The 26,138-nt window shown below is 36.3% G+C and overlaps 1 protein-coding gene across 2 annotated transcripts in view; it reads right to left on the bottom strand.

Annotated features, from left to right (window-relative positions):
* The window catches only part of cacng3b (calcium channel, voltage-dependent, gamma subunit 3b), a 105,553-nt gene that overhangs the window by 13,948 nt on the left and 65,467 nt on the right, over positions 1 to 26,138 (bottom strand). For both annotated transcript variants that reach the window (XM_073944749.1, XM_688207.9), the window contains exon 2: positions 13,584 to 13,667. In XM_073944749.1, coding sequence (XP_073800850.1) covers positions 13,584 to 13,667 — 84 coding nt within the window. The remainder of the gene's footprint in view (positions 1 to 13,583; positions 13,668 to 26,138) is intronic.

The raw sequence follows: 26,138 nt of genomic DNA, 5'->3' as shown, positions 1-26,138 counted from the left end.
AAGAAAATTTCAGGTTGCACTCCTCATATATACACAGTTGAAGACAAATTATGTTTTAATAATTGTTATGATTATTATTATGATTATTATGCATTAATTAAGCAACATGATTAGCCCTAATGTGAGTTTCTAATTCCTTTTTCCCAAATAATGTTTACAGAAGCAAGGGCATTTTCACAGTATTTCCAAATATATTTGTTTTCTGGTGAAAGCCTTAATTATTTTAATTTGGCTGGAATAAACAATCAACAATTACAAAATGATCATTAGAAAGGTCAGTACTATTAGCACAAACAACTGTTTCCTAATGACTAAATTAATATGTTTTGCCTGCTTAACCCAAATAAGCCTTTCAATTGCACTTTAAGCTGAATAATGTTTTGTAAAATAACTAGTAAAATACTAGTCATCAAGGCAAATAGAAGAAAGAAATGAGTTATTAAAATTATTATGTTTAAAATGTGTTGAAAATTCTTCGGATTTTACTTTCTGATCTGTCTGGCTTTACTCTGTGAAAACATCTGGCTAGATGTACATTATCCCTTACTTGTATATTATATTCAAATATATGACAGTTTAAAACAAGAGTGCCCAATCGTGCTCTTGGAAAGCCATCATCTTCACACGATTTTAGCTCCATCCAGCTCCTCAACACATTTGCCTGGAAGTTTCTGGTGAGTTTGTTATGTCTTGAGGCAACTGTAATACAGCTTCATTGTCTTTTCAAAACAAATGCCACTCTCCTTCCCTCTCCTTCATTTCTCTCTCTCTCAGTGGATCAGCAGTCTCCCTTGGCACACCTCATTAATATATTGGTGCCCAAGGGAAGACAAAATACTCCTCCATCATCCAATTTTCCTGCCATCCTTGAAAAATGGATCAGTGGACGAGCCGTGTTTAATTACAGCTGGAAACGAGAGATATTTATTGAGGAGGATTGTGCAAAGCATTAGCATTCAACAAAGAGGACGACATGTGCGTCCTTGATGGGTCCATCGTCTCGCTGACAGGTAAGATCTACTTAGGGTAAGACCTCAATGGGACGACTGAAACATTTATTTAGGTTTGGCTCAGACTTGCAGCTTAAAACTTGAATAAATGGGCCTTTCTAAATAAATTTTGGATATATATATGGTGTAAAGTAACACATTACAAATATTAAAATTACGAATCAAACAGCAGGACAAAAACCAGGCAAAAATCCACTGAAAGAGTTGAGTGGAAGAACCATATATGTGATGTTATCGCACAGAGGAGAGCTAAACAGCCCAAAAACAGATAACACATCAAAATAAAGCACTAACCACATATAATAAAGCTGTATCAATGCATATTTCCCTGTGTAAATTATATGGCAAGCAGATTTTATCTGTTTATATATTTATTTATATCGTGAGATAGTGGAGCGCAAGAGCAGTTGAAAGTAGTATATATACAGGTGTGCTGTGCCAGCTTTTCTAAATAAACCTCAAGGTGCACTATATTAGCTATCTAAACATGCAGGAAATGTTTAAAAGTTTAGAGACTATGCCTATCATGATGCCCAAGATAAATTTTTTTATTTAATGTTTATATTAATAATGGATTGTTATTGCCAGGGCGGCGTGGTGATGCAGTAGGTAGTTCTGTCGCCTCACAGCAAGAAGGCTGGGGGTTCGAGCCTAGGCTGGGTCAGTTGGCATTTTTGTGTAGAGTTTGCATGTTCTCCCCACTTTCATGTGGGTTTCCCCCGGGTGCTTTGATTTCCCCCATAAGTCCAAAGACATGTGGTATAGGTGAATAGGGTAAGCAAAATTGTCCATAGTGTATGTATGTGAATGAGAGTGTGTGGGTGGTTCTCAGTGATGGGTTGCAGCTGAATGGGCATCCTCTGCGTAAAACATATGCTGGATAGGTTGGTGGTGATGGAGACTAAGCCGAAGAGAAAATGAATGAATGAATGTATTAGTTAAATTTTCTATATTTAGTTTTTGTATTATTAATGCTTTGTTTGGTGGTTATTGCCAAGTTTGGTGGTTATTAACATGCCATTGCAGGAGAAAAAAAAATTCATTAAAGAATATGACACGCATTTATTTGAATTAGAATTTATTTATTGAATGGGATAGCCCCTTGAGACGAATCATCTCATTTTCGAGGGGGTCCCTAAAATGTTCATAAATCAAACAGAATACAACACATCATAATGTACATACACCTAACAAGACATACAAACAAACAAACAAGCAGCACACTCCACCTGAAACACTTCCCACAATCTAAAACCTAAATAGACAAAAACATATAATCAAAAGTACAAACATTTTGATATACAAATAAATAATTACCATTTAATTTATCATTTATATTACAAGTGCAATAGGAAGTTGTCTTCAGAATTTTTTTTTATTATGCTGGATGAACGTCTCTACATGCTGATAGTAAAGTAAGAGGTTCAAATGTATCCATATGCATTTTAATATTCTTTGGAAGGTGTAAGACCAAGAAAAGTTTATCTAATCAAAACATTTGGTCCGAACATTATGACAGGCTGTCCTATCTACTTTTCAGAATATGTAATCGCATACCCCTTCGCACACTGTTTACTCGACTAATGGCAGGCGGCAAACATCAACAACCTACCTTCTTTTTAAAGTTTGGTATTGTAATTAGTAACTGTAGTATAAAGTTTTGTGAATGTTATGTGATGTATTGTAGCACTGTTGTCTAGTGTACATATTTCAGGCGTTCAGCACTATCAGGATAACGTTAGCATTTTACAATATCATCTATTGCAATATTAAATGCTACAATATTCATTGTCAATTGTGATTTCATGCTGACTTCAACAAGTCAAGGTCATCAGCTCCACAATTCCCCTGAAGTCTGTGTGGTGGGCATTTTGTACACAAAGATGAGCAGGGCAGAATGTGAAATGCCCGTCTGAACGCGCATGCAGAGCATGTAAGGCCAGAGGACACAGCCCTCTGCTTCAAACCAATAACAGAGAAATTAGAACAACGCTCATAGGGAGAGACAGCCATCTCAAGGGTAACTAAAGTACGCTGTGAGAGAGACAGATAAAGATCGGGAGAATCAGAGGCAGAGAAACAGAGCAGTAGAAGCCATTCTGACTGCATTTCAGCTCCATTTTCTCCTCACAAATGTATATTTGTAGTGCTCATGAATGCATTTCATAGCATTGTGTTATTGTGAATGACGTTCCAATAGCTGTGTAAACAGAGCAGTGAAAGGAGCTGTGAGGCAGAGCTTTAAACTGTCTCTGGTTTTCTATATTCTCTCTTTCTTGCCGTTGATGTCTAGGTAGGATGTCTGTATTTTTGGCTCGCACAAACATTCAGTATGCCGACAGCAATCACGTTAGACTCGTTTCCTGGTCTTAGACGTTTAGTGTAAATAGTTATTGGCAGAATCCTTGCTTGCTGTGGTTTGTTGTTTACATGCAGTAAGATCTCACATCGCATTAGTCTCTGTTAAAGCTCCAGTGTGGAAATCTGCAAGTGGACTCTTTGTTAAAGGGGAAATTCACACAACAAAAAGGACATTTCAGTCATTATTTAAATGACTCGTCGATCTATTGTCTGGCGCAAAGTGCGCCTGGCTTACACACTACAAACAAGATGCAGAGCAATACGCAAATATCTTTACATATGAAAAATATATAATATCTTAAGGATATAATAAGGATATATACAGGATATAAATATAAATGATAAAAATATTACAAAACATTAATTTCTAGCCTACATGAAGATTTAAAAACCTCTGCCTTACTTTCTTCATCTCAGGAGGCTTTTTCAGTTCATTCAATTTGCTTTTGTATAATGTTATTATTATTAGCAGTATTATTTATTATATCCATATTTATATTTGTTTTATTAAAAACAAGCTTAGGTTTTTCCACCTGTCAAATTTTAGACCATATGGGGCATGGCAGGTGTATTTGGAAATAACTCAGTATTTTGACCACACTTGGTTATTGTTAATTTATTCGTTTGCTAGAAATTAGAACTGAATTTAGAAATAGTTTTGAAAAAAATATTTGCGCTTAACAAACGAAATTAATTATTTATAGGCTAATTGATGTCTGTGCGTAAAGGTTTCCCTATCCACGAGAGCAAAAGCGAAAGTGAACTTACTTTACGTCAAAATGCGCTTATGGCGCGACGCAGCTGGCTCTTAAAGGGAATGGGAGATGAGGGTCTAATTGGTTTATTCTCAAAACACACCTATAACTCATTAATAAAAAAAAACTCAACCCTTTTAGACCATGCGCCACGGCGCAAAGCGGATTTTCCCGTCTTTAAATTAGCAAAAATGCGTTCTGACACGCTAAAAGCGTTTGCGCCCTGCGTTTTGCGCTCTGCGCATGAACCATTAAAATAGAGCCCTGTGTGTCCCTCAAAAAACTGTGTAAAACATCTATTGTCAGATTTCATCAAACTAATGAAATGAATAAAGTATCATCATGGAAATCAGTTCAAATGTTGCATGAATAACACAAAATTATCATGAGTATTTTTTTTTCCTGAAATCTACAGTGGCCGAGAGAACAATTTAAGAAAACACATGCAATTACAAAAACACCAGCAAATTAAGAAACAATCTTCATCAGTAAGACAGAACACGTGTGGCGAATTCTAACACCACAAACAACTGAAGAAACGCACTGCATTTGGTCAAAACATTTGCAAACATCCATGTTACACAACAACGATGTTTCAAAGGGACTCAAAAGCATGATGAACTCTGCTGAGATATGCAAGTGTTAATATGTTGTTGGTGGTCATTTAAAGTTGATTTTTTTTTGGTTTATTTTAATATTCCGATTACACGACTCCATTGTCTTTTGTAAATTATTAGCCTAAATAAACTAATGATTAAATGTGAAACGTTGTTTTAATAGTGTGCAGCGCATTTATTAAATGCAGTGTGTTTCTTCAGTTGTTTGTGTTGTGAGAATTTGCAGCATGTTTCTTCAGTTGTTTGTGGTGTGACCAAATGCAGTGCGTTTCTTCAGTTGTTTGTGCTGTGACCAAATGCAGTGCGTTTCTTCAGTTGTTTGTGTTGTGAGAATTTGCAACGTGTGCTGTCAAACTGATGAAAATCATTTCCTAATGTGCTGGTGTTCTTGTAATTGCATTTGTTTTCTTAAATGGCAACACATTAAGCTCTCTCGGCCATCTCGGAAATCTAGAATAAGTCAACACATATGTGAGATGTTGATCTGTTGCAATTTCAGTCACGCTCACACTATAAATCTATATTTCATAATTCTGAAAACTTGACATTGCAGACCAATCATTCAAAATGAAAAATAAAATTCAAAGATGTCCTAACTGCAGAGTGCTGCTTAACAGAATATCACGGGATGCCACTTTTCACACCTGTAAATGTATGCTTCATAGCAATCTGAAAGTGAAAGCCAACCATTCAAAATGACTGGCAGCCTTCTGAATTGCTGTCAAAGATAAGATAAAATTTACCACCAATTTTTGATCAGCAGAAATGCGTTACATCAGGTGCTGGCTCTAGATCTGGCTTATAAGCCCTGATTGTAAGTAAACAATACTTACTCACTCACTCACTCACTCACTCACTCACTCACTCACTCACTCACTCACTCCGAATTAGTCCAAGACATTTCAGCGATCACCACTGCAGAATGAACCGCCAATTACTCTGGCATATGTTTTATGCAGCGGATGCCCTTCCAGTCACATCCTAAACACCCATACACTCTCTCATTTACACACTAACACACTCATACACTACAGACAATTTTGTTTACCCTATTAACCTATAGTGCGTGTTCCTGTCATTATGTGAAATGTGCTGTCACTCCCATTTCAAATAACTTGTTATAATATGACTCATCTGGGTTTTAAATGTAATTTAACAATGTAATTTTGATATGTCTGACTTGTATTTTTGTGAAATGTGCTATGCAAACAGTCCACTTGATCTCAGACCTCTTTTAAAAGACCCCTCGGGAGGTCTTTCCGATTGAGGGCCCTTTTAAGTCCACAGTTAACACCCACAGAGCTGAGGTCTCTTACAGCTGGTTCCCATTCTGGTTAACTTTTTACTGAGATGGGTTTTTTTAATTTTAAAGTGCACTTAGTGTATACAAAACACTCCTGTTTGGCCTAAATACTGCCACCATCCATAATAGACTCACGATTACTCACATTTTGAGTAAATAATAATAATGTTCAGTTTATTTGCATTGATAACTTTTCACTTGATAAGTCCTTGGTGTATCATCAGGTGCAATTATTTTTAAAATCTTATTTTATAAATCTTTATTTGTTTTTTGGCCCCAAAAGTGCCAGTAGACTTTGTCTCGGATTTTATAAATCACCAAAACTAGTAACTCCCAAAATCTTCTTTATCTACTATTTTCCTACCTACAGAAACTCACCTACATCTTGATGACCTGAGGGTGAATTAATCCACTGCATTGCTTTCATTTTTGTTTGAACTAGCACTTAAAGGGAAAGTTTACCCAAAAATAAAGAATCTGTCATCATGTACTCATCTCTACTTGTTCTAAACTGGTTTGTGTTTCTTTCTTCTGTTGAACAAAAGGAAAAATTACAGAAGAATGTTGGGGAAAAAACAGCCTTTGACTTCAATAGTATATTTTTGTTTCTACCCATGTATGTCAATAGCAGCTTTTTAAAAAATTCTTCAGAATATGTTGTGCTCAAAAGGAAAAAGGCATTCATAAAAGTTTAGAACCACTTTAGCGTCATACCGGTCACCATTGGGATGTGAAAATAGGGATATGCTCAACATAATTCCCCATAACAGCAAACAGTTTACCCAATCAACATTATTAGCTATTTTTTTATGAAGAAATAGAATCAAGTAATCAAATCTCAAAAATCAAAAGCTTTCCTAACTTTTTATGCTCATTTAGGAATAAACTAGTTGTGTTTGAAAATAAAACCCCACCAAGACCAACATGTTTAGATGCTATTATTATTAATTATGTGTATATGTCTGTTCAAATATGCACCCAAAATCCAGTCTTTCTCTCTGCTTCAAATGGCTAGTTCAGAATCCGTTTGGAAAACATGGTCTATTTATCACTATGAGCAAGTCAGCTGTCAGTTTTGAGGATTGCTTAGGAGGGGCAATGGCACTTGTAATGAAAAGGAAAGAAATCGCGCCGTTTTTCATATTTATTTTAAAGTGCTTTCATGCCTAAATAAAACGAAAGCACAAAACAGACTTACTTTTAAGAGTAAAGGGTGTCCCCTGGTGGTATGGGTTGCGTTTAAGGAGGATAATCTCTTTAATGGCCTGTTTCCACTGAGTGGTACAGTACGGTACGGTTCGGTACGCTTTTATGGCTGTTTCCACTGTCAATAAGCGTACCGAACCAAACCGCACCGTAAAACTTTTTCGGCACCCTTTCGAAAGGGTACCAAAAACGAGAAAGGGTACCAAAAGGTAAAACTACACATGCAGCCAAACGCTGATTGGTTACAGAGATATGTCACGACTCAAGAGCTCATGGAGCTACACAGAATGTAAACAAAGAATCCGCCATGTTCTAATACACAGCCGAGAGATTACATGGATATACTATATGCATATAATAACGAGCTATGGATGACCCGAGCTCAAACAAACCTTATCGTCGTCTTGATTAATAGACTTTACGAGCCCGTATAAAGGTGTGAGCGGTATTCGCTTTCTTCCGGGAGCTTGCGATCGCGTCTATATTTGATATAATGAAGTTCTTGAGCTGATGATAATAACGTGTGCGAGATTAAGGAAGTGTCTCTGTCATCTGATCCATTCAGAAAGAAAAGGACAAGCGCGAGAGTGAAGCGTGGAAAAAATAGAAGCCCGGCAAAATACAGGAGCAAAAGTGTTTTAGCTACCTGAATCATGAACAAACTGCCATGTTTATCTTCGCCTTTTGGACTATTATGAACTGGGAATGACAAAATTACACTTTAACAGAGCTTACATGAGCTGGTGAAGATTACAGACACAGATGAGAGGTTTGCACTGTGGGCTATATTGCGTGTGTTTTAGAACTCAAGTAAGTACTAAATCTATGTTGTGTGTAGTTTTTCTGTAATTAATAATATATCGGAGACTGTAAGGGGCTGTATGTGTTCATATATGTTGCAATTATATACTTATTTTATATAATTACAGACGTTTCAGTAGCCTATTTTGCATTATTGATTTGCAGTTATAATCAAATCATGTTCATAGAAAGGTTAGTAATAAACATTTATAATCAAGTATCTGTTTTGTGAGAAGTGCTTCTCATATGATGTGTAAACGACCCGTACAGCTTTAATGTAGACATTTATTCGAGCGAGCATGACTTCGACTTAAACTTTATGTCGCACACCACGCCCACCAAAAGGGTACCCTTCGTGGTGGAAACGCAAGCCTGATAAAGGTGAACCATACCGACCCGAGCCGTACTGTACCAGTCAGTGGAAACGAGCCATAATGAAAAATACAGGAAATTATCTTAAGGGGATGATAGCAGGATAGAACTGTAAAATACGTGAGAATCCTGGGAAAAATGGCAGGGTTGACAGTTATGTTGAGTGTGAGTAAACGGTAAGGAAATTTAATTTTTGAGTTAGCAGATGTAAATAACCAGCCCTGTTGAATGCATAACCCTTAGTAATTGCAAGGATGTCATCATTTGCCCATACTTGACATTTAATTTAACACTTGACAGCATGTTTATCAAAATTCCATATCATTCTAAAAACATTATTAAATTATTATATGCAAATGACATTATAATTTATAATTGCACCTCCTAAATGCCTGCTAATGTAAAAGGTCTAATTACTTATGTCCAGGGTATAGTTATGGGTCATTAGCAGCATTGTGAGAATTTCCTGTCCCAACACTTTTCTGTAAATTAGACCTGATTAATTTGCCTGAATTTGATGATTTTTTTCACTGAGAAAGCCACTGCTGTGCTTTATTTCTACTTGCACAATTTTAATGGATGAAAACAAGGAAAATAAAATGGATAAATGGATGGATGGATGGATGGATGGATGGATGGATGGATGGATGGATGGATGGATGGATGGATGGATGGATGGATGGATAAATAAATAAATAAATAAATAAATAAATGTGGATGGTGGGAATGAATGATAATGTTACAATAAACGTGGATGAATTCTCGGAATGCAGGAAAATGGTAAAACAAGAAACAAATAAAACAAACTGACTGATTTAGCACAATAAAAAAGTTATTTGTTTCATAGATGTCCATTCATGCATAATTTTTCAAATCATTCCACTATTTTGCACCAAACAAATAGCAGCATTCAAGTTTGAAACGATATGAGAATGAGCAAATAATGACAGATATATTTTTGGCGGGTGAACAATCCCTTGAATGTGTAACTATTTGCAGCAGAGGTTCATAATCAGAATAATCTGGTGGGGGCCTCGTCATAAATTATGCAATTGACATGTGCAATAACAAACACAAAAATGACAGAACAACCAAATTCCGAGAATTTACACAGGGGAGCCGGTTAAAGAAGATGTCACTTAAATAGTACAACCAAATGGCCATGACAGTGTAAAGGCTTGTGGGTAAGCATGATTTATCACTAAGCATAAACCATGACATGCTTGAATGCTTGCATCTACTTTGTTCGGCTTCAGTCACCAAGCAATTTCAAGACACGCTGCACCTAATCTATAAGATGGTAAAAAGTGTGGAGGTCATTGTGAAAACTGAAGAAAGCCAGCAGGGCTAAACGAGAAAAAAAATCCATCGCACCAGTATGACCCTTCTCTATGCATATCATGAATTGGGGGATTGTGAGATGGTTAAGATGTGCAGCGCAGAGCGAAGCAGTCGAAGACTTTTCAAATTCCCTTTTTTGGGTTTGAATTTTTAGCCAAGAATAGAAAGGATAGGGAACAGCGATTTGTTTAACACCATCAACATGCCACCAATACTGTAATACAGTTGTATGCTTAATGCATGCTGGATGCATGTCAGTTTTCTCGCCACTGCCTATTTTATTTATTACTTAGAAGGAAAGACAAAATGTACACTCAGCGGCCACTTTATTAGGTACACCTGTCCAACTGCTCGTTTTTTTCTAATTAGCCAATCACATGGCAGCAACTTACCGCATTTAGGCATGTAGACATAGTCAAGATGATCTGCTGCAGATCAAACCGTGCATCAGAATGGGGAGGAAAGGTGATTTAAGTGACTTTGAATGTGGCATGGTTGTTGGTGCCAGATGGGCTGGTCTGAGTATTTCAGAAACTGCTGATCTACTGGAATTTTCACACACAACCATGTTTAGGGTTTACAGAGAATGGTCTGAAAAAAAGAAAATATCCAGTGAATGGCAGTTCTGTGGGTGCAAATGCCCTGTTGATGTTAGAGGTCAGAAGAGAATGACTAGACTGGTTTGAGCTGATGGATAGGCAACAGTAACTCAAATAACCACTCGCTACAACTGAGGTATGCAAAAGAGCATCTCTGAACGCACAACATGTCCAACCTTGAGGCGGATGGGCTACAGCAGCAGAAGACCACACCTGGTGCCAATCCAGTCAGCTAAGAACATGAAACTGAGGCTATAATTCCCAAAAGCTCACCAAAATTGGACAATAGAAGATTGGAAAACGTTGCCTGCTCTGATGAGTCTCAATTTCTGCTGCAACAAGACAATGAGTTCACTGTACTCAAATGGCCTCCACAGTCACCAGAACTCAATCCAACAGAGCACATCTGGGATGTGGTGGAATAAGAGATTTGCATCATGGATTTGCAGCGGACAAATCTGCAGCAACTGCGTGGAGCAACATGTCAATATGGACCAAAATTGCTGAGTAATTTCCAGCACCTTGTTGAATCTATGCCACGATGGTATGTTTTAAATGTGAACATTAACAATATGTTGTTGGGTGCAGTTCCCTCAATGGCCACTAGTGTTGCTAATAGCAAACTCTTTTGAGCGCTACTTAAACCCTTTTTACACTGGCCAAAAACAACAAACTGAGAAAACATCAACACGTGCATACAAATTCTCACAACATGTGCAAATACAGATACACTCTGCAAGTAGCGAAAACCACAATGAAAAAGTGTTGGGGGACCCCGAAAAGTGACAAAATTGGCTGCTTCCTATTTAGATTCAGCTGTGTTATTGGAGATGTAAGAGGTGAGTTTTTACTTTATTTTAAACTATTTATGAACACAATCACACTGGTGTGATCAGTGTAGGCTGGTCCCCAGTGCATACAATCATTAAGAACATTCAGACAATCAATGTCTTCCCAGAGACAGAGGTGTGCCAAGCTTGTCATAAATCATAATTTATCAGTGTTTTCAAACAAATAATGTCTATTTTAGGTTTCAGACATTCAGGGTGTACTCACACTGGCTATCCAAACCATTGGAACAGGTGGGCCAGAACTTGGTTTGATTAGGCTTGGGTGAACTTAGCCATAAGGGGAGCGGTAAGGGGGTTAATCACACCTGAACTCGGTTGAAGGAAACCATGGCTAGTGTGATTTCACCCTTAAATACACATAAGTTCTAGCAAAACAAAACATTTATGTTTTGTAATATACAGTTGAAGTCAGAATTATTAGTCCAGCTGAATTATTGGCCCCTTTTTTTCCCCCAATTGCCAAAAAGAGATGATTTTTTCAGCACATTTCTAAACATAACAGTTTTAATAGCTCATTTCTGATAGCAAATTTATTTTATCTTTGTCATGATGACAGTAAATAATATTTTAATATATATTTTTCAAGACACTTATATATAGCTTAAAGTGACATTTTAACATTTAAAACTGAACTGACACTGTTTTAATTTACTTTAATCTTCTATGTGAAGCTGCATTGACACAATCTACATTGTAAAAGCGCTATATAAACAAAGGTGAATTGAACTGAATTAAAGGCTTAACTAGGTTAATTAGGTTAACTAGGCAGGTTAGGGTAATTAGGCAAGGTAATGTATAACGATGGTTTGTTCTGTAGAGTATCGAAAACAATATAGCTTAACGAGGCTAATAATTTTGACCTTTAATAAGTTCTAAAAATTTAAAAACAGCTTTTTTTCTAGCCAAAATAAAACAAATGAGACTTTCTGCAGAAGAAAAAATATTACCAGACATACTGTGAAAATGTCCTTGCTCTGTTAAACATCATTTGGAGAAAAAAAAAAAAAAAGAATTATCAAAAGGGGCTAATAATTCTGACTTATACATAACTGTATTTGCTAATGTCTATGGTGATTGAAGTAATAATCATTTTACACATAATCTAAAAAATGTGCTTTACAGTGTATAAGTAACTAGAAGGTTTTTTCTATTCTCTCAATTAAACAAACTTTCATGTAATTTGGGAAAAGTACAATTAACTCTAATTAATGTGTTGTAAATACAGCAGTTCTCTGCTACCTCCACTCAACATAAAGATTATAGATGAAATAATACATTCATAGATCATATATTAAGCTGTTTAAATGAAGAAGTACTTGTTCTGAGAAGGCGATGAAGAAATGATACCAAACAGGGCGAAGCAGTGGCACAGTAGGTAGTGCTGTCGCCTCGCAGCAAGAAGGTAGCTGGGTCGAGCCTCAGCTCAGTTGGCTTTTCTGTGTGGAGTTTGCATGTTCTCCCTGTGTTCGCGTGGGTTTCCTCCGGGTGCTCCGGTTTCCCCCACAGTCCAAAGACATGTGGTACAGGTCAATTGGGTAGGCTAAATTGTCAGTAGTCTATGAGTGTGTGTGTGAATGTGTGTGTGGATGTTTCCCAGAGATGGGTTGCGGCTGGAAGGGCATCCGCTGTGTAAAAACTTGCTGGATAAGTTGGCGGTTCATTCCGCTGTGGCGACCCCGGATCAATAAAGGGACTAAGCCGACAAGAAAATGAATGAATGAATGAATGTTCTGAAAATTGGAATATCAGATTCCTCACAATATAATTAAAAAGTCTGTCAATATTTGCAGAAAAGAGAAAAAGAAAGGGGGGCTGTGGGATTATTTAAAACTTATGCATGAAATATGCATGTTCCTTGTTGTTTGTATATTTTTTCGACCTAATAATTTGATGAATTGTACAATTAACATTAAATGAACTGATGACTCCAAGGAGCAGCTCCCCTGACATATTTCTGTTATGGTCTGTGTTACTCGCAAAGCTTTCGTTATTTGCATGTGTTGTGAGAATTTGCATGCACGTTTGTCAACCTGTCAAAGATATATTCTTAAATTTTGTTCTATTTGCATGTTTTCTCAACTTGAAGTGTATTTAAGCACTCTTAGCCACTGTACCATTCAGACAATTTGTGGATCACAATTTGCATGCGACTGACAGTGTCATTCACAAATCACAGTAACATGGAGACACCCTCAAATGACTTTCTGCCCATAATTTTTACATCACACTTAAGGACCTCAGTGAGAACCAGAAGCCAAAACAGATGCTGCCTCGCTTTTTATAAATATTTGCTCTGCTTTCTCATCCAATTTATTTTGATAAGGTGCCTTGCCTCGCCCCTGATGTGTGCTGTTTTGACAGACTTACGTAGTAAATACTCGGCTGCATCCTGCTCATAATCTGCATCCTCCGGAAAGTGGTCAATCTTCTTACAGACGCCTCGAAACGTTCCTGCAGCCATGAAGAGAACAGAGAGAGAGACAGATTCAAATACCAATCTATTTCTTTTTGCGTGCATGTGCTGGCACGCATACAAATACACACACTACAGGAGTCCATTTTATCTTTAAATACCAAAGTAAATGTGTCTTGGTGTGTTTATTTTGATGCGTTCTCTTAAGCATTTATCAGGTCAATGAGCACAGTTCTAGTAAGCTGCATGCCTTATATTCGTGTATGTGTGTGTGTGTGTGCACGTATGCATGCCGTCTTGTGCATTCGCTGACAGCCCCTGTTCACTCGGCTGTGTGCTCAAGATGACAAATGAACAAAAATAACGCTTCTGCCCTCGGGCATAACATGTGACCAGCTAATGAAGAGGTTTATCGTACCAAATACATGTGCCCTATGTAGGGGGAAACCATGCTGACATATACTGTCACATTCTCCGCTGCATTAAAGCGTGCACTGCTCAAACGCTTGCTTTGTACCGGAATTGCTTTTCATTTTGAGGAACACTGATGCATCGAGTTCTCTCAAGCTAAGATTAATGGATATTACTGTGAAAACCGCAGCTGTTAAAATGGAGGAATTCATAGTAGATACAATACTAAATGCACTGATTTTAATAATTATTCATTTGAATGATTATTTTGGTGGTTATACGTAACATGCAATCAACCATTTATTTCATTACAGATTAAAGTGAATGTGACATATATCATTAAAACATTAACCTTTCATTTTACCATAAAATTACCATTTATTTCACAAACTATGACTGGTTTTAAAGTATTTTACACATGATGGAAAGATGTAATATAGTAAAGTAAAATAATCAGCTGTCAGAGTGCACTGTAAAAACAATCTGTAAAAAAAAAAACAATCAAAAGACTTGTGGCAGGGCTTCCAGAGATATTCCGTTAAATTACAGAAAATAACCATTTCACAAAATTTCATTCAAAAACTATAAAAATACAGAACATGCTTTACAGTCAAAATACACTAAATTGCAGTTTATTACTGTTGATAATAAAAATGGAAAACAAACTGTCAGAATAAAAAAAATGTAGATAAAACTGTAAATAAACAGTTTAAAATTTATTATTGTCATTTTACAGATTATAATTGTAATCAGGGTTTAACATTAACACCCGCCAACCAATGTGGGTAGATTTCAGCTTCGGCGGGTTAGACAGTCACCCCCACTAGCCACTTTGGCTGGTTGAAAATTATTTTAAAATTGTAGTTTTCTTAAAAGCAGGGTTCGTCTATAAGGACGACCCAATATGAGTGCAAATGTGATCTTAGAATTGAGAAACAGCACAGCTAACAAAAATAATTGCTTTCGTGCGAGCAGTAGAAAGCAGGTGAATGAAGAATGAGAGGATGATCAGTCAGCTGATGTGATGCGCGCGACTGTTTCCTTGCTTGAAACAACCGTGCCTGGAATGCAACTGTGATCAGTTCTCTTTCATATAGAACAGACAAAAAGTTATGCTAATGCACCCACAGTCTTGCTGCTTTCAAGAGCTCCAAATGTGTCTTTTTGCTCAGTTAGATAGGCCAATTGATACTTCTGTTGAACATTTTGACTTGGGTTTAAAACCCATTGATGACATGTAAATTATAATTATTTTTTAACATTAATTTTGGTTTTATACTGTTCTGCCACACAAATATTAAAATCAACAGTGTTTACAATGACACTGACAGCAAGCAATAAGAATATTTATCTGAAATGTTTTGTTGCTGTGAAAAAGTGATCAGTCTGCCAATCTGCAAATGCAAATTGTTCACATCTGGAAAGGGTCACCAGTTAACACTGACACCAGTTAAACCGTAACAACGGCTTCGTTCAGTTTACTTTAAAGAGTCTTCAAGCAGAGGTTTACACTGTGTAGACTTGACATCATGTCCACGATTACAGCGTACGAGTGTTTTGTGTGGTACGTGTTTCTGTCTGGTCCGTGTCCTTTAGTAACTCCAAATACCAACCACACGTAATAAAAAAAACGCGTTAAGCTGCTCATGTGTTTGCAACAAAACGGACTAAACAACCCTTGATCGCAGTCCATGTTCGGTCACCATATAGTATATTTACGCAATGTTCTCCACAACACAAATGTACCGTGCTCACAATCTACGACAACAACACTTTTCAACGTGCCACTTCCTGTATGTGGTACGTTCCCTTTCCGTAAAGAATCTGTAATTGTAAATTTGTTTCAGGTAAAAGTAATTTGCGTTTTATTAATTCTTTTCAAAAAATTGTTTTCCCTATAAAATTGTGTCTTATGATAAGTAAAAATTTTTTCCAAAATGTAAATTTGTCTCGAGCTTCGTGAAAGTGTTTCACACTTTGTAATGTTGTTTTGCACTTCCCGGTCACCGTAAGTCTAAAGGGTAAAGGCGGCAAACACAGTAACAAATCAAAGGGTCAAAACAAAAATAAATTATAAACAAAAATATCTATCTCTTTTTAGAGTGGGTATAACAGTTATTTAGAGCCTTTTTACACTATGCATTACAAAAAATTTAAGTAAAATAAAACCTTAAAACAAGGGTGTCTGCGCAGTTTAAGTCCAACCCTTTGTGGGGAAAATATAATAAAAAATTTGTAAACACTTTTATAACATATATATTATATAACGTATATATATATATATATATATATATATATATATATATATATATATATATATATATATATATATATATATATATATATGTAAAATATTTTATAGTTTACAGTGCATGCAATATATGAAGATTACAAACAAAAGGCTATTATTTGACATTATTAACCTCACTTTAATCTTCATATGATTACTATCTTTAATAGTACTAAAAACGATTTGCCTTAATTTTTGTTTCCCTAATTTCACATAAATAATCTGTAAATATTGACGTAAAGTTACATGTTACTCTCCGAAAATACAGACATTTAAAAAATAAAAATAAATAAAAAAATGACAAAATACCAACATACAAGCAATAAATGGAAATTTAATGTTAGAATTTTTGTTACAGAAAATATCTGCAAAATAACAGCTATGTCACTGTATAATGAAAAAACTGGAAAATTCTGTAAAAATACAGACAATTATCTGTAAAACAACACTTCTAGTTTACAGTGTGTGTTTGTACTCATGTCGACATCAGTCATGAGATATCATTCATAAAGAATGTTTATATCCAAATACATTAGCAGATAATATAGTTAAAAATGTAATATATTTTATAAATCTATATAAATGAATGTTCAAAATGTAAAAAGGGTATTAATTGCAAAACATTTTAACTTAAAAATGCATTAATACTGGCAAAATAGCTGAGGATTTAATAGATTAATATGTCAAATAAAAAAATAATTTAAAATATGAATAAAATACACACATTGCAATTAATATACATAAAAACATATTTAACTCAATCTGGAATTACATTATCATCCAAAATACATTAATTAAAGAACAAGAAGTACTGACAGGACCAATACAAATCTTAAACATATTTTCCAACTGTAAAAATGGCGTTGCCATCTCAAAGCCCAAGCTGAGCATTAAGGTTAAGAATCACTCATTGAAAAGCCCATGTCGATCAAACCATTTAAATAACAACACATAGTTACACTTGAAATAAACTTGAAACACACAGCACCTTCAGTAACCACATAGACCGTCATCATGCTTTTCTTGTAAATGTTTGTGTGAGTGTGTGTGCAATGCTTTTAGCCATTTTGTTTGAGAAAGAGCCAGAGCAGGTCTCTGAGGTGCACAGCGAGCGCTTTGAATGATTCAAAGTGAATCAGGGCACTCGGGCTCCTTCAGAAACCCCCTCTGGCTCTGCCCGCAGCCCAACATCACCACCGTCTACAGGTGACCCAACAGACGGCCAATTCAGAGCTGTTCAGATCCACACACACACACATGGAGGTAATCAGAAAGAGATGAGACAGAGACGGTTATTGTTGTGGTGCTTGAGACTGCTGTGACGTATTTATTTGAGTGGGAAGGGCTTTAATATGAAATGAATCCTCTGATAGGAAGTAATTATACACCACTGACTGTGGGAGGAACATTTTGCTGATTGCAAATAATATATCATGACACTTAAGTATCTCCCCAATGGTAAGAAAGAAACAATTTCTATGAATGAATGACTGAGGGATGTACAATATACCTTTTCAGCATCAATAATAGTAACATTGCAGGACTATAGTTGACCAGGAGCCACTGTTCAGAACACATGAGATTTGTGGAGTCTGCAGTTGAATCATAGCAGAGCAATAGAGTGAAAGTTTATTATTTGATTGTGTGTGTGACTGTGTGAGCAATTTGAATCACTTTAAAGCATTCCAGAACAAGCAGTTGTGCTATCTGTAATGTTAATAAAGATTCATTTTGTTGAATTGTTTTTAAACGAAGACTGTACAATGTTATTTTACATTTAATAAATCAATTTCTGTATCTGAATACTGTTTAACTCCCCATTAATCACTGTTTATTTTTACTTTTATCTTTGCTCTATTGAATTTATTTACGCTTGTAATATGTTTAGTAGATTCCCCATCATACGGAAAAATCCCAATCAATTTACATGAATGAATTCTTTGCAAATAGAGCCATTCAAGACATCTGGCGAAATTGTATTCATATCGCAAAATATATTGAAAAAAAAACATATCAAAATGTCAGGTTTTTACAATATCGTATGAATGAATAATATTGTAAAACCTGACATTTTGATACGTTGTTTATTAATTAATTTTAATAAACAAATTTCATTTATAACTTTTCCTTAGGACATTTTTTGGATTTACCAGTAAAATAATATGATTAATATAAACAAATAATATTTTCAAACAAAAAAAACCTGTTATATTAGTATATATTTAGATATTTTTTGGAATAATTTTTGACAATAAAGCACTACCTTAAATCTCTGTATGCAAGCAACAATGGACCAATGAATAAAGTAATTGAGGAATAAATCAATGAAGTTATTTATTCAGTAAGCAATGATTATTTGGGAGGAAAATGTTGTTAATTGTCAATAAAAATAGCCTTAAAATAACCTGTCACACACACACACACACACACACACACACACACACACACACACACACACACACACACACACACACACACACACACACACACACACACACACACACACACACACACACACATTGTAAACTTGATTCAGCTACATTGTACACTGAAAACAAATTCAAAGATGATTCCTTGGATTTACTAAAAAAAATTTTTAAGTTAATTTAAACAACAAATTAAGTTAAACTCTACTAAATATATATATTTTTTTGAAATTCAACACATAAATTGTTATAAATTGAAACTGTTAGGTTGATTTAACTGAATTTTTCAACTCAGGCTCATTCTGAAAACGTAGTCCCGCGGAAGTTTTTGGAGGCCGCGAAATACGTATTGGGAAGTACACTGCATTTCATTTTTTTTTTAAGCGAACGCTAAGGGCCTTCCTGCCACAACCAGTTTGTCCAGTCAGCTCATTGTGTACATCGGCAGACTTCAGATGCAGAGAGGAGGAGTTGACTACTGCGACCGGGTTCGAGTCCGGGGAAGAACGGTTCCAGAAATTAGGTAAGACAAAAACAGAATCCAAAAAATAACGTGAACGAGTTCATAACAGGGTGAGAACGTGTAGAAATCCAAAAAACGTGGTAAAAAAAACAGACAAGGGCTTTTTTTTTTGTAGATGGCTTTTCTAAATTGTTGCTCGTGTTTTGTGGAAGGAGGAGGGTGGGTCAGCTGATTGGCCGGTCGCACAGTCAATCATTCAGTCAGTCAGACAGCGGCCTCTGGTGGGTTGACGCGAAAACAGCACGGACGCGAACGGCACTCGCGAGAGACATTTGAGATACGAAAAAGCGCACACAGCAGCCTCTCGCGGATTCGCGAAAACAAAAACTGCAAAAATACGTACCTCCCAGGACGTATTTGGCGGTCTCCAGAAACGTCCACGGGACTACGTTTTCAGAATGAGCCTGGGTTGGAATTTTTATAATTACGCACATAATTCATTTACTTATTTATTTTAGGGCAACATGTTTACTTACTTTTAAAGGTAAAGTCAATGAATCACTTTTTACAGCACATATAAACACAAAACCATAATGAATTTACACTATGCTAATATTTTTTTCTATTCCCAAAACATAATATTCAAAGATAATATACTTTTCATATAAAAGTTGTTGTCTTTGGAGTGACAAACTGGAAACCCACAGGGGAAAACCACAAACAAACTCCACACAGAAATGCCTCCTGGCCCAGCCAGGACTTAAACCAGCAACCTTCTTGCTGTGAGGTGACAGTGCTAAACACTGAGCCAGCATGCCGTCTTATATGCCCCTACATTGTAAACAAAAAGCTTTGGAGACATTTACATTTGGTGATCACAATATACTATAGGTTTATCAAAAGTCCGCATACGTTTAATGATACCTTAAAAAAACACATCCAATATTAAATATCAACCTAACATAGCTCACACTCCATCCTGAAGAAGAAAACAAAAAACAGTCTTTATTCACCAAATAAAAATAAAATTAACATTTACATTTAAGGAATTGAAAGAAAGGAGAGGATTTGGCTTAAATGATTCTCTGAAACATGATTAAGCAGATACAATGAAGAGTCACTCACACACATACAGGGTTTCTAGCACTTCTGAAATGTCAAATGAAAGACAGTCATCTTATATCATATTTCAATAAATCATCTGTCCAGTGCCCGTGTCCACACTTATCTGTCTGTCGTAGTGTGAAGTAAAAGCAGGCCTCTGCCTTCTCCAATGAGCTGCGATGGATTATAGCAGCGCTAAAAGCATCATAAGAAGCAGTCGCCTCTTTTACCTACAATCACTCAGATTTAGAGCCCAGCTCTTTGTCTCCATTTACATAACACAAACCTGCAGAATGACTGTGTGTTTGTCACGACTTCAGTCGCAGACCTGTCAGAGAGCTTTACCGGAGGCCGGCTGAAATGCATTAGCGAGGAAGTATTTCATTAGCTTTTATCTCCGTGTTTACTATCATTACAAACAGCCTGTGAATAAATAAAAAGAACACTGATGCTATTAGCTCAAAGGGTCGCCTGGAATAACGCCTGCGAGGAATACTTTGTTTCGGAATTAAACGTCTTAATTTAGTTTTTGATGCTGACGATGCAATGATTTACAATAATCTGATTGGAAAATGTAAACATTGCTTCTGTGAATCCACACACACACACACACACACACACACACACACACACACACACACACACACACACACACACACACACACACACACACACACACACACACACACACACACACACACACACACACACACACACACACACACACACACACACACACACACACACACACACACACACACACACACACACACACAAGGTGTGTTACAAAGGTAAATGGGCAACACTTTAAAATAACCACACACTATGAACCATTAATTAAGCATTAGCAAATAGTGAATTCATTGTCCTTTAAGCAGTAACTCTACATTTATAACTGCAGATAAAAATGCTCTATTATTGACTTGTGAGCACGTGTGTTTTCATAATTTGTTAATAATTCATATTTCATAACTAAACTATTGCATTATTAACACAGAAGTTATTTAAGAACAGTTGCTTTTTTAAAGATTATTCAGAATGAGTTAGTAAATGCATAATAAACTATTTAAATTACAAATTATAGTTCTTATTCAATCATTATTATTTTCTTTTCGGCTTAATACTTTTATTAATCTGAGGTCGCCACAGCGCAATGAACTGCCAACTTATCCAGCATTTGTTTTATGCAGCGGATGCCCCTCCAGCTGCAACGCATCACAGGAAAAACATCCAATCCATACACATTCATTCACACACATACACTACGGACAATTTAGCCAATTTAGGGGGAAACCAGACACACACAAACACCAACTGACCCAGCCAAGGCTCAAACCAGCACCCTTCTTGCTGTGAGGCGAATGTGCTATCCACTGCAGCCTATAATTCTTATTATTCATTCATATATTAATAGTTAATTTGTATGTTAATAAATGCTTTATTAACTTAATTTCATTCAGTTTTGTGACCTAATCTGAAGTGAGGACTATTTAGGCTTTATAAATCCCTTATAAATGACAATTAAGAGCTCAGTTATATTCTAAACAGGAAAAAATAAACAACTTTATTAATTTCTATTCATTTTAAGATACACAAATCAAACGAATGTGTGTCAAATGAAAAATAAATCTTTGGAACCTTATGTAAAATCAAATGACTGTGCAGTTTAAACATCGCTAAATAACATTGAAATGTTGCATCATAATACATTGATAAATTATTATATTATTGTTTTATCCAGTTTTATGATATATTGTAGACACTCCTGTTATTCTGCAATTTTTAAAGTTGACAGTAATTTTGTTTTCTAGATAGGATTGCAAAGAATATTGTTCACTTGATACCGAGCCTTAAATTGTGATTTATAAGGGATTTATAAAACATAAATAGACCTATAAATAGGTCACAAAACTGGACGAAGTTGCGGTAATAAAGCATTTATTAACATACAAATTAACCATTACTATATGCCTGAAAAATAAGATATATGAACATTGATTTCAATAGTTCATTACTCATTTACTAAATCATTCTGAATGATCTTAAAAACATCAACTACTCTTAAATAACTGGTTTGTTAATAATGTAATACTTAATTTAATAATGAAAAAACCAACCAGTCTCAATTTACGAAAGTACAATTATTAAGCACATCACACATGTGCTTATATATCAGGAATAGAGCATTTGTATCTGCAGTTATAAACTGCTTACTAACATCTATCATGGCCCATTTGCACTGAGTGGTACGGTATGGTACAGTACAGTTCGGTACACTTTTTTATGGTACCTAAAAGCGAAATGTACCGTACAACTTTTTGGGTACTCTTTGCAAAGGGTACCTAGCACACCAAAATGTTACCAAAAGGCGGAGCTAGATGCGCAGAAATACATCACGCGCACGTACAACAAGCCAGAATGAAAACAAAGGAACTGCCATGTTTTAAATACACAGCCGAGACATACACTATACACATACTATATACATATGCCACAGCCATATCACTCTGCAGCCCAAGACTGGTTACTCACTGAAGCTAAGCAGGGCTGAGCCTGGTCAGTACCTAGATGGGAGACCACATGAAAAAAACTAGGTTGCTGTTGGAAGTGGTGTTAGAGAGGCCAGTAGGAGGCGCTCAACCTGTGGTCTGTGTGAACCCTAATGCCCCGGTAAAAGTGAAAGGGACACTATACTGTCAGTGGGTGCTGTCTTTCAGGATGAGGTCCTGACTCTCTGTGGTCATTAAAAATCCCATGGCACTTCTTGTAAAGTAGGGGTGTAAACCTGGTGTCCTGGCCAAAGCCCCTAATCGGCCCTTACGAACATGGCCCTTATCATCCCCATCCACTGAATTGGCTCTATCACTGTCTCTTCACTCCATCAATAGCTGGTGTGTGGTGAGTTCACTGGCGCCGTTGTCCTGTGGCTGCCATCGCATCATCCAGGTGGATGCTGCATACTGGTGGTGGTGTGGAGAGACCCCCCTCATGATTGTTTCTTTGGGTGTATGGCCATACACAATAAATGCGCTATATAAATACACATTACATTACATATAATAACGAGTTATGATCGACCTGAACTGAAACAAACCTTGTTGTTGTCTCGATGAACTGCCAAAGCTAAGAAGAAGAAGAGCAGAATCTACCCTGTGCTCTGTAGATTTTTACAAGACCCCCTAAAGTGCGAGCAGTTTCGCTTTCCCGCTTGAGCTCACCGCACGTCTATATTTAAAATAACAAACTTCTTGAGCTGATAATGATAACATGCTCGTGATTATTGAAGGGCTTCTGACGCACAAAAAACAAAGGAGAAGACAGAAAAAACAACGGAGCAATTGATTCTTTCAGCAACCTAAAACATGAACAAACTGCCATGTTTTTATTATTATTTTTTTTATTGGAAGAATATGTACAATTACAGAATGTTTGCAAATATATAAAAAAGATCCTCCACATTTTACTTATGCAAAAAATAAAATAAAAGAAATTAAAAGAAATTAAAACAAAATATTTCCTTCTATAATTATTAGGTACAAGTGATTATATTACAACTACATGTCTATATGTATATATACATACACATACACACATACACATATATACACACAGACATACACACGTACATACAATTTTTCCCTTGGCCTATTAACACAATTTACAGAGTCTTCTTATGAATATGTAAACCATTATCTGAATTGACAGAGAAAAAAAACAAACAAAAAACAAACAAACTTGGTTATCATTACAGAAGGAAAAAAAGAACAAAATATATACGAACTCAAACATAATAGATCACAGTATGCAAACGAAAATAATACCCTATAATACCCCCCCACCCGTCAGTTTCCGTCTGTAGTGCACACCCGTAGGAAAGATTACTGAAAATGGGAGCTGCCATATGATTTGACAATATCCCCATCAAACAACTGTTCCATTTCTCCCTTCCAAGTACCTTATGAAAGGTTCCCATATTTAAAAAAATTTAGGCTTTTTATTCTGTAAATGGTACCGTATTCTTTCTAAATGGAGTGTGTTTGTGAGTTCACTGAGCCATAATTTGAAAGAAGGAGGAAGTTTACTTTTCCAGAATGTCAGAATAAGTTTTTTGGCTGTTAAAAGGCCATAAGAAATTATTTGTTGCTGAGACTTGGACAATCCAAGCTCGGGCTTTGAAAAAACTGCCATGTTTAACTATTACTACTATTCACAAGTATTTATGTGTATAAAGCATCTATTTTGTGAGAATGGCTTCTCAGACGATACGTGAATGACCCGTACAGCTTTAATGTAGACATTTCTTCGAGCGAGAATGATGTCGACTGAAACTTTCTGTTGTACACCACGCCCACTAAAAGAGTACTATTGATACACTTTTAGCAGTGCAAACGAAAGCCTGATAAAGGTGAACCATACCGATCATACCGTACAGTACTGTACCACTCAGTGGAAACAGGCCATTAATGTAGAGTAAGTGCTTAACAGATAATGAGTTCCCTTTTTTGGTTAATGCTTAATAGATAATTCATAGTGTGTAGTTATTATAAAGTTACCGGTAAAGGTTTTCTTTTTCTTTTCTTTTTAGGAGGAAAGATTTGTCTTCATCACCACTCCGAGCTCTCATTGACCCTTTTGTCTCAGATTCCTCTTAAAACAATTAGTCACATCTGAGTCTGTGTTTCGCACTTTAAGCTAATAATGATATCAATAGAGACATCGAGAGAGAGAGAGAGGGAAAGCAAGTAGTTTACAGTCAATGTTAAAGTAAAATCACAAGAGACATGTTTTCAATTAAAGGCTACCTTTGTGTGGATTAGAAAACAACTCATTCGGTTGTGTTGCTCCGAGCCTCTGGGTCTCGGCATCGGAGAGGAGGTGAACAGAGAGTGGCGAGTCCCACACCGACACACCTCCGCTTTGAATAATTCAACAGAGATCTCCTCAAAGGTGACAGCTTTGTTGGAGGAGACCTGAAAGATTCCGAAGTGATGGAGACATTTTCCACCAGGCCCTCCTCTTGGATTGTGTAGCCAGTGCAGTCTATTCAGCATGGCGCTAACAGATAAAGCGACACTTTTATAAAGGGAAAAGGAGAAAAGGGGGATGAAAAGGGGCTTTTGTGCGGTTCTGCATGTCCGTGGTCCTGTGTGGCCAGCGGTGGGTGGCTGTGGGCGCAGTGAAGAGCTCTGATAGCACTCGTCCTGCCTGCCTGCCTCGCTCTGATTGACACACGGTTAGTCACACTTCAGAGAAATACATGCTCAGCTTAATTTGCCTATGCATTCACCCTCAGCTTAAAGGGAACTTACAGTCAAAGTGTAAAGACTTCATTTGTGCTGAACGGAGCGAGCGAGCAGAAGTCAGCATTTCCATAAAATTTCCTGTCAAGCAAGATTTCACCCTGTTTCTGGAATATGACGGGCAAATCCACTGGCAATGGAGGAGGCAATCTCAAAGGCTGCTTTACATGGGAAGAATATCATAATTTCCTTTAGCTGTGTCTGAAAATATAGTGAGCTAACAACCTAGAAAGCATTTCAAGGCATCATTGCATAGTGTGCTTCCTTTCCTACTGTTTTTCCTAGGTAAACATATTAGATAAATGCGTTGAATCACTCTACATTCAAAAAAGAAAAAAGGAAATTCAATCCAAATTTGGGTTAAATGTAGAAAAGCCCAACAATTGAGTTAAAATATATGCTAAAATCATAAAAAAATTGCTATATGTTAAAGTTGAAACCAATGGCAGTTCCAGGATTTTTTAGTTAGTGATGCTAATGGCTTAAAGGTCTCATGAAATTAAAATGTATCTAGT

The sequence above is a fragment of the Danio rerio genome, chromosome 3 (genome assembly GCF_049306965.1).
Source record: "Danio rerio strain Tuebingen ecotype United States chromosome 3, GRCz12tu, whole genome shotgun sequence".
Lineage (NCBI taxonomy): Eukaryota > Metazoa > Chordata > Actinopteri > Cypriniformes > Danionidae > Danio > Danio rerio.
Note: the sequence above shows the minus strand (reverse complement) of the source record. Positions and strands in the feature narration are given on the sequence as shown.